General features: G+C 37.7%; 1 protein-coding gene across 2 annotated transcripts in view; it reads right to left on the bottom strand.

Annotated features, from left to right (window-relative positions):
- Positions 1–4,210: 4,210 nt before the first annotated feature.
- Positions 4,211–10,562, bottom strand: part of PCOLCE2 (procollagen C-endopeptidase enhancer 2) — a 49,728-nt gene continuing 43,376 nt past the window's right edge. The window contains exons 7-9 of one of the 2 annotated variants that reach the window (XM_069864492.1): positions 7,963–8,046; positions 6,379–6,546; positions 4,211–4,763 (exon numbers count right to left, since the gene is read on the bottom strand). In XM_069864492.1, coding sequence (XP_069720593.1) covers positions 4,633–4,763; positions 6,379–6,546; positions 7,963–8,046 — 383 coding nt within the window. In that variant the 3' untranslated portion in view covers positions 4,211–4,632. The remainder of the gene's footprint in view (positions 4,764–6,378; positions 6,547–7,962; positions 8,047–10,562) is intronic. The other variant, XM_069864493.1, reaches the window with a different exon arrangement.

Raw genomic sequence — 10,562 nt, 5'->3', positions numbered from 1 at the left:
TGAGACAAAAATCCAGCCCATCTTTATTTTTAATAGAAAAGTCAGATATAGAATAAAGGAAGATTTCCAGCACAGTTGGAAATTGTGTTTAACTGTAGGTTACAGTGTGTGCGAAGGCTGTTTGGCTCTGGAAGAGGCAGTTCTAGTGCCGAGTTTTGTATGCTACCATTGACTGTACACTAACATTTCTTCAATACAGAAAATCACATCATCAAACCCTTCTCTTTCATGGGGACATTGAAATTTTGAATTCAAAATATATTGAACTCAGCCATTTTTTAAGTGTTTATGTTTCGAAGACAGACAATCGATTCCTGCTTGGTTTTTCCGGTGGTGCCTCAGAAGTCCCTTTTGCAGTATGTGTTAAGATTTGGAACAGAACTTTAAAACTAACCTGTGAAGTGTTAATGTTTAATATCTTGGGTTTGTAAAATGTGGATGCTAAGTTATTTGAATTATTAAAACCTGTGACTTATACCAGTGAGGCGGGGCACGTGCATGCTATTGTTTGCCATGCTGAACGATCCTTGTGCATTTCTTTCTGTGAGAACAGGCTTTGTATCTGGCCATTGGAGAGGTGGTGGTTATAAGGGCCCACTTCAGACAGGTTTTACAGATCCTACTTCTAAATTTGTCTTTTTTTTTCTGCACTTGTTGCCAAGCTAAACCTTTTTTTTTTTTCTTTTTGGTCAGCAACTCTATTTTTTGTGAAAACGTGATTTGACTTTGCTTACAATGGACAGTAAGGGCTTTGTGGATTTTCTGTGCTAGAGGATCCTATATGGCTTTATATGCTTATATATAATTCAAGTTGACAAATTGTAATTGAGAAATGTGAGACTCCTGTATTTTTAATTATGAAATAAGTATATTTACCACAGCTGAAGGATTGATTGACAATTTTTCTGTTACGATGGTGCTCTTCTAAAATGGTCTTATGTCCAGAAGGCGCAGGTAGCCACAGTAGTCTTTGACTACAGTTGATTTTGGGAGCTTGAGAGAGTGGAGGCTTATACGGATGTTTACTTTTTTGAAGGAATTCTTATAAAACTCTTTCTTGTAAAGGTAATATATTTTCTGTACTTTGAAATTACCTGTATCTGAACTAGTGTTTCATACTCTGCTTCCAGGAGTCTTATGGTATAGAGGTATTCTGGTAAGTCTTTTAGCTTTTCATGTGAATAAGAAGCTAACTTCTTGTGTTCAAAGAAGAGGATCACTGAATTTTGTATTTGGGCTCAGATCTTATGTTTGAATAATACACCAACATAAAAACTATGTGCTGTGTATGTTATGTATATGCAAGAATGGAAGCAGACAAATAAAAGCTCTTTGAAAAATATGGTTGTATTAATACTAGTCATATTTGAAACGCATTTTGTTGGGTACCATACTGAAAGTAATTTCTTTGTCGTGTTAAGATAATAAGTTTAAGAAAGGTAGTTGATAAAATATGTTATTACCTTTTTTTTTTCCTGATGGGACCATCCTGTTAACTTTAAGTTCTTTTAAATGGCTTCATGTGGTGCCATGAAGTGATACCTGAGCTACTTCCAAACAAGCTTGGCTGGATTCTAGGTGCAGTGTTAGTTGCTTGGCACTCGACACTGATGAGTTCTGCTGGGAAGCTGGATGTGTTTATCTGTGTGAAGCAGCATGCTAATATAGCTATTTCTGATAGTTTCTAATATGTTAAGCAGTCCCTCAGAGCTAGCTTGGTTCTTGTCACATGGCATTGTGTTCTACTACAGCATAGATGTGTGCTTAGGAAGAATTGTTCTATTTCAAGGCACTCGGGGTGGGTTGGAACTGGGGGTTCCAGAGTTGTTTTTTTTCCTGAAATACGTGCCTGTGAAGTGATACATAGCAGTGAGAGAGGTTTGTTCTCTGTAGTACCTCAACTCTATGACTCTGCACCTTTGCGTTTTTTGAAAGCTGTTACAGTCTTCCCATCGACTTGGCTACTGATGGATACGGAGTGCTTGGTATTATCTAGTCAGTCTTGTCTTATCATTTTCCCAGTTCACATGCATTAAACATGCTGTTGCTTTCTCATTTGGCACTGTAATACTGTCTGTCCAACAGTGGTCTGCAGGTGCTGATCTCAGAGATTTTCCTTCCTCACGCTCACAGAACAGGTCTGTACGTGTATAGAGAAACAATCTTAGGTGCCTGTGATAATTCTTTAAACTGCGATGTCAAAAGCAAGAAAAGTTTGGGGAAGGTGGAGTTTACTTGGCTATAGGATTCGGAATTTCTTTGTACCAATTTTAGTACAAGTCATTAAAACACAAAGTGGTTTTTTTCAGACTGTTGAAAAATGTTGATTTCTTTCCTTTCATCGTAATGTCTGTTTTGTCTTGGAAGCTAACATTTCGTTGATGAATGAAAAACAGAGATGGAAATTTTCATGCTGCCTCCATTGGCACCAGAAAGGTTAAAAGCATTCATTACTGAAAGCTTACTTTATGCTTTTACTAAACTATGTTTTTACTACTGTTTCTGTTGAAATTATTTCAGAAATTGTATTGCGGTTGGATAATTTTATTTGGTTGGAGGCTGGATTTTAAATGTCTGAAGTTTACAGTCACTACGTCTGCTTTTAAAAACTTATAATAATTGTTACCTATGTTTTGTAACTTATTCTTACTTGAGGAAACTGGCACTGCTCCGTGTTTCTTGAAGTCCTGGCTCCTGTTCCCTGTCACAGGGACTGTTGTCACTGCTTTGATTTGGGAAAGAAACTGGTCTAAAGGGAGTGTTGAGAAGAGCAGGCGGGAGCTCTCCCTTCCTACCATTTGGGAGGCGATGAGCAGGCTGCCTGACTCGTCTTACTGAAAAAATTGTGTGACAGATGGGCATGTCATTGTAGATAAAAGTAGATTATTGTAGTTCAAGATAGTTTCGAGCATGATTTCAACATTGCTTCTACCCTGGCTACTGCTGAGAAATGTGCAGAGCACTGTGCATAAAACTCCTTAATCTGCATAGGAATCAATGCTGAAAATTAATTTTACGATTTAAAATGTTTAAAATTACAAAATTACATCTGCTTTGCGCACAAATATTGCTGTCATTTCCATAAAGAAACGCTGCCCCATTTGATCAGTAAGGCAAAGGCCTAGCAATCTGTAAAGGAGTTAGAGCATTGAGCTGTTTGATATGAGCTGCCAGCACAGCCTTTACGTGCCGTTGTGCCTCCCTCGGATTCTTTTATCTTCTGCCTCGCTACCCGTTTAGCCGTGGGAACAGCCTCTGCTGCGCCACCGAGCTGCACTGTGGCTGTGCCTCTTGGTATTACAGATGAGAACCGATAATTGAAGAAGAATGGCAATCCACATTCCCCCGCTGACATAGGCAGTCAGTCCTTCCAGTGGGGACTGTCATTACAGATTCCTGCCCACGGTTACAGATTATCCAAAGAACTCTTGGCAGCGTATTTATATATGAGGAAAGCAAGTGCTTAAAGCGATCTTAGATTCTGTTCCACTCACATCATTTTTATTCGTGTTCAAGTTTTACCCAGTTTGAAAAGCGTGTATTTCATATCTGCTTGTGACCAAATTGTTATTCAGCTTCTCAGTGTTAATCTTTACCTATAATCTATTTCTGTTCCTTGGCCTTTCCATTTCAGAGGAACAAATAACCATAAGTGACAGGGGAACCTGACAAAGCTCTCTTACGACTGTAACACTGCCTAACTGTTTCTGCTCTGTTCCTTCCCTTATTCTCAAAACAGCTACTTGTTCAACCTTCTGCATGTGGGAATGAAATAAATTAGACAGATGCACTACTGTTCACACTGCCAGTGCCAGACTGAGCATTGCTGTATTGTCTGTCCTTTCACAGTAAAGACAAGAATTTAAACTACTCGCATGTGTACTTTACTGCCACTGAATTAATTCCTACTTTCCTACTCTCTAACTACCTCAGGGAACTTCATAGTGATGTTACTGACTAGAATACAGTCATCACTAGAGAAAAGCACGGAGCTGTTTTAGTTGTCTAATTCTTTGGAGACTAAATGCAGTTCCTGTTCAAATCAATGATTCGGTGACTTCCATGGAAAAAAACTGGGCTCTTCATCAGCAAGGAAGTGTAGAGTCAGTCGTACTATGCAAGGCAAAACCCATCAAAACAGCATTTCTATGCTTAGCCTGCCCCACTTTATACGTAATGAAAAATTAGTTGGTGTATGATTTAATCTTAAAATATTTTATTAAGCACAGATAATAATGCAGAAATCCATGTAATAAAACAATGTTAGAGAAAGAGCTCAGTGAAAATGAGTTATATAAATATTGCACTTAGAATTCTTATTTTACATACACAACCCCTTTAAAAAAATTGGACAGTTATAAATTAACAGCTTCCAGGTAACTGGGATTTGGTATGTTTGAGATCAGATGGCTGTGCTGCAAATCTTTGGCTTTAAGACTCAAGAGGATCTGTTCTTCTCTTGGCAGGTACATGTAATGGATACCCCTTTGTGCCAGGCTGTGCTTAGGTGGATGGGAGGAAGAAAGGGTGAGCATGGTCTTAGTGTTGACAGTCAGTTGTGTTTTCATGACTTATAGTAGATGAAAATTATTTTTCAAAAGCGATGATAGAATGCAGCTGCAGAGTTTAGTTTTAACATGTTCTGTTTTTCAAGGCATTTAGGATTTTTGAGTTCTTAGTCTTAAAACCCATGACAAAGCTGTTTGGAAAGATTTTGCCTCTACCGTCTTCTTCTACCTGGCCCATGATGATGTAGTTTAAACCTAAAAAGAAAAGCATGAGATTACAAGGCAGAAATTCGTGATGTGATTTTGTAAGTATAGTTCTTTGTGTTCTCTATTCATTTGCACTGTTTGCACTCTGCTACCAATGCCTTCTAAAGCTTTTTCCTTCCTACCCAAGCAAATATGTCCTTTCCCACCTTTGCTGCGCTTGTTATGCCATAAAGTGCAGTTAGGTAAAAATCAGGTAGATACATAGCTAAGTGTCTACTACATAATTAATTATGAAGCAGATATCCATTAAATGTAGACTGTCAAATGAGTCTGAAAGACATCAGAAATGTAGTATAAACACTGGATAACGTGGCTACTAACACCCAAAGTGGAATGTGTCTCATTAATTTTGGATACCTTCTCAGTTCCTCAGCTTGTAGGATAATGCGCTTAAGGGACAATGCACTTGAATCTTCTCATTCCCTTTCCCTCTCCCAAAGACAAAACCACTTTCTAGATACATAGAGGCAGTCAAGCAAGCAAGGTAGGCTTGATGTGCAAAAAGCCCTGGCTTTGAAAAAATCCGATGGATTTATGTATTCTTTTGGCTTAGAAGAGTTGGGGGTTTGTGAGGCCTTAGGCTGGAAGGAGTGATGCTACAGGGGTATAATCAGAAGAGTTTAGATATTAAGTAATGGCTATTAAATAATGCATGAAGATTGAGGAAGAGAAACAGAAGTGTATGGTTTGGAGCCAGCAGTCTGCCAAAAAGGAGACCATTTGTTCCACCACAGACGTTGTTACATCTCCCAGACAGATGTCTCATTTCCAGAGAACTAGAGGTAAAAGCAAACACTAGTTTCTAAGAAGGATTTTTCTGTGTTGGTGCTGCCCACTTTGAATCAACATGCGTAGATACCAGTAGAAGCCTGCATGTTGCCAGTTTTTTTTTGATGCTCATTGAATTACTTTGTTTCTTGTTATGGTTCCATTTATGTTCTTCTGTTCTCCTTGTTTGCTCAGGAGGCAGAGCTGAGAACTGGTTTGTATTTTACTGAGTTACTTCAGTGAACCATAGTCTCAGTATTTATTACAACACCAAATAGGAAGCCCTTTTTACATTTAATTGGAAGTTATCTTTGTTGATCTCCTGATTGCAATGCTGTTGAAGATAGATACAGAGTGGGCTTAATACTACTGGTATTTCTGCAGTAGAGACATAACTACATACAGGGGAGAAGCAAGAGGGAAACCTGCTGGGTTTGGTAATTTGCTATGACGTGCTGCTTTCCCAGGCTTAGCATGCCGCTGGTTTTCCCTTCTCAATAACTGTGTGAAAACTAGCACTGAAGTATGAGCACATGAAAACGAAATTTAACTGATCTTTATTTGAGGGAAACAAATCAGATTTTACTTTGTATCACATGGGCTTAAAAAAAAAAGTCCTTTGATCTAAGTGGGTCTAATCCTTTATAAGCAAAACTTAAGGCAATATAAACCTGGATAACCAGTTATTTTTATCTTAAATTGATTATAATGTTAGTTAATGATTACAGAAACAATTACTGTAATCTTACTGATGTTTGTCGTCATGTTTCAAATAGAAGTTGTCAAAACTGTTGTCTTTTATAAAGACACAAAGCAGCTGGTTTTGAGTTCTTACCTCTTCTGATGAGAGGACACTGCTTGCATACAGCAATAATCTTGGCACTCATACTCTTGCCCGCTTGTTGAATTGCTAAGTTTCCCTCCTTATATACATTAATGATTGATACTGTTGCATGCAGACTGCCAGCCCGCGTTACAGCTGTGATTACAGTTCCAGTTATTACTAGAAGAAAAGCCATTTGATATATTTATGTTATTTTTTAAGCATAAATCTTGAGGCATCATAAAAACAGAGTAAGCACATTAGTCCATAATAAGGAACCAAACAATACTGGAAACAGTTACTAAAAGCGTGGTTATCACCCGACTGACAAGTTTTGGTAGCACCAAGTATAAACAGTTTTTAGAATGTATCAGTCTCTTGGAAGCCCAGCTCTAGGTTTTGATCATTTCAATTAAACAGCACAATTTTATTCTACTTTTAATGACTAATTTTAAAACAGTGGAGAAGTTGAATTGAAAACGTTGAATTTGCAGCTCTCCGACACTCTCAGATGAGCAGCAGGGAATAGCTAATGTCCTCAGAGCTGGATTTTGATGAGCCTGAGGCCAGATATTGATACAAATGTGCTGATTTCAGCTAAATTTAGACTACACGTTAGACCATCGTTATCTCCAGAAGACCTCGCGTATGAAAATAAACGTATAGTTTTTTCCTAGGATGACTAGACTAATCTGTAGCCCATCTTTATTTATCAAAAGAGATTGGTAAATGGTGTTAGGAATTCTTTCTCTGCTCAGATCACCTTTTGTGAATAAGCTGTTCTACCCTAGGATCAGTTAGATCTTCAGTTATTGAGTATGATTTATTTTCCAAATCTACATAAGTCACATTTTGTGTTAGGCCTGTGTAAATTTGTGCAATATCATCCTTTATTCCAGAGCTTTTAATTAAATGGTAATGTTCAAGTTCAATCAAATGAGAACTGTGGATATTAAAATGCTGGGTATTGCACTCGTGGTTTTAGAAACAATAAAAGTGGAATGCACGATGAAAGAGAAATAGGGTTTATTTTCTAAATTCACGTGTCGGCAAATAAACTTGGAATAAATCAGAATTTACAAACAGCACGCTTGCTTTCTTATCTCAGGATACACTTGTGTTCACAGTGCATATGAAATATATTTTGTCTTACTTATGCCATGGAAAAGACCAAAAAATTCCAAGTATTTGACAAAAGGAGAGAGTGAATTTGATTTATTATCCTGATGCTAGAGGAGAAAGAACAAGTTTTATGTAGTGTCATTTACCATCAGCCACAAGAGCTGAGGTGTGGTCAGTATGAGAAGACCTTTCCGTTTGGCTGGTTACAGACAAGTGAGACGACAATGCAGTAACTGGATCAATACTTTCCTGTAGGAGGGTGTCTTACATTGTCGTTTGTGTTTTAGATTGAGAAAGTATGTTTGTTTGAGATGTGAGTGAAGTGCCTGTTTCAAAATATCTCCAAGAATGTATTGAGCGAAACACGGATACTAATGTCAGATACACACATAAGACAGTGTAAAAAATATAGCTTGTGCATGAATGGTAAGTGCCAAGTGAATAATTAAAAAGAAAAAAGCTTTGCTTCCTTACCAAAGTTGCTTGAACAGTAATTGCTTTCCAGAGTCCCGCTCCTCTTACACTTCTGCTGGCACGGAGCAACTGTAGGTTTCACGACTTTTTGAAGAGCAAAAAAAGTAAATTGAAATTGAAATGAGGTAATTGGTACAAATGCAAAGCATTCTATTTTATAAAAGAGAAGAAAGATGAATAATCCTGATGTATACGTTAACTAGATCTGGTATTGCAAGGGATGTACACCACAATAACAATATTCCCTTTCTCTGCTATCACCTCCCATCATTTTCTTTCCACATGTCTCAGCTACAGAGCTGCTTGAATCACCCTGCAGAAAGGGATGTTACAGAACATTGAAATTTGATTGCAGCGTCATCTGCAACATGTGACTGACTGAGTGGTGTTGTCCTTTGCCATGTAGCCTGTAGTACGCTCAACATACAGCTCTGTACTACAGTAACACTGCAGAGGGAGGTGGCCTTTACCTGGAATTACTGTGCTGGAAGAGATCAGAGTTCAAATTCCTGACTCTTCTTTCCTAAATTTTTCACACAGCTTCATGGTATGCACTACTGTATAATTGTTACCGATTGCATTTTGAAACACAACATAATCAGTAATTTATAATTGTACCTCTCTTTTAATTGGATCAATTGTTTCTTTTTATAACTTCCCGAGTTTCTAAGATTCAGCTCAATGCCATTAAAATGACTTTGTTTGCAGTGATGTGCCCAGGACTGTTAGAGATCCGCGAGCTTCCTGGATTGCATTTCAAATCCACAGTTTAAAAATTGGACCCCATATTTTTCATTGATTTAGGGTTGTTTGGGTTTGCTTGGTTTTTGTTTGTTTTGTTTTTTTTTTTTTTGTATTCAGACAATTCTTATTTAGTCTGACTCCTTAGAAAATTAAACACCTCCCACAAGGAAAGTGTTCTGAAGAGGAGGTTGCTATGTCCACCGAGGCATATCTAGTCGTATCCTATGTGATGTATTCTCAGTCCTACAGTCAGACCCCCATGGTCATGGGAGCCATCACTTCTGCTGCCTCGATGTGTCTGCATCGTTCTTTCATACTGCTGTGTATTTATATTTTTCATTATATGCCGAGTTGCTTTTTATAAAGTGACTTCTGTGTAGAACACAATGTAGAAATAGCACGCTCTGTTTAGCTCCTAGAACTTTAAACTAAGTGATTATTTTTCCAATTACACTTACGCTTGGCAAGGAGCCATGCCATTTAATTAGTTTTTCTCTCTCACAGTGCCAGTTGCCAGCTCAGGCCAGTTCCTCCTATCTTACTGCTACACACAGCACAACAAACCCTAAGAAATCTATGTTCCTTAAGTCTTTTAATTCAGTGTCTGTAGCAGGAAGGCAAGAAATGTAGCAGGTAGCCGAGTCACAGGCACATGTCAGTATGGTAGCTGCCAAAAATTTATTGAGCTGCTCTGTTTTTTTCTAAATTAGGATTATGTACTATAAAATACTATTGTTTGGTCCTCTCAGGGTATTTTTTCTGCTTTTTTACTTTTGAGTTTAGTAAATTTTGATTGGTAACTCTTCACTGTCATTTTTGTCAGTAGAGGCTGCCTGTTGTTTGCACAGATGGGTAGGGTGTTCTAGCAAAATGTAAATTGGAGAAGAACTGAATTAAAAGTTTAGTTGCCTACCATTTTACTTCTATCCATGCTGGCAGGCAAATGCATGACTCGATCCAATGAAAGAAGAAAATAAGTTACTTTACTTAACCATAGGTACTGGATTAATCTTCATTACTTTTAAATGGTTTGTATAGCATTTATTTATTTCTACAAGTAGTAATATTTTTAGGTAAGGTAGAGACTGAGACAATTCTTGAAACTGCCTACTAAAGTTAAATATCTTATTAATGCCTGGAGTTCTGTGCAAGTTTGAAAAGGTCTGATTTGTGAGATAAGAAGCTAAGTCTATTTGAACTGGAGACTTCTGAACACAAATGATCGATAGAAGTAAACTGTAGAGGTCTGGTGTGCTTTGTTCTTGTTTTTAAGATCAGAAATGCCTACACCATGCATAATTGATCAGAAGTTGAAAGGCTTTCTTATTTCTGACTGCCTAGCAAGTCCTTTTGAACACCTTCCCTCAGATGGCTTTGCATTGTTTTTATTTTATAAGGTTCTATGTTGTCATAAAAACAGATTTGGAATTAATTAGTAAACGATACGTCTTTGCTGTGCACACAGAAACAGCTCACAGAGCAAAACTCGATGGCAAAACCCTGCACACAAATGCAGTGCCAGGTACCCGACAGCCTGGTTTAGTTGAGGCTGAGTGTTTGAACTAACAACTTCATAATGAAGGGCTTTATAGTGAAGAAGAGCTGAATTATTCATTATTGGAGTAGCAGTCGCATAAGAGTGATTCACGGGTCATTATGATTTCATTTTTTATAACGTTTATTTTAATCTATTTTAAATACCTTTCTTTATCAGTATTTAAGCACCACAGCATCCTCATTTCCTGCTGACAGGCCACTGCTGTCCTGACTTTTTATGTGGTTTAAGTTCCAGTCGGGTTGTGTGTCGCAAAAACATCATAAATAATTTGGTTTTCTGCTACAACGGTGTCTTAAAT

The sequence above is a fragment of the Phaenicophaeus curvirostris genome, chromosome 10 (assembly GCF_032191515.1).
Source record: "Phaenicophaeus curvirostris isolate KB17595 chromosome 10, BPBGC_Pcur_1.0, whole genome shotgun sequence".
In the NCBI taxonomy this organism is placed as follows: domain Eukaryota; kingdom Metazoa; phylum Chordata; class Aves; order Cuculiformes; family Cuculidae; genus Phaenicophaeus; species Phaenicophaeus curvirostris.
This window is presented reverse-complemented; position numbering and strand designations above follow the sequence as displayed.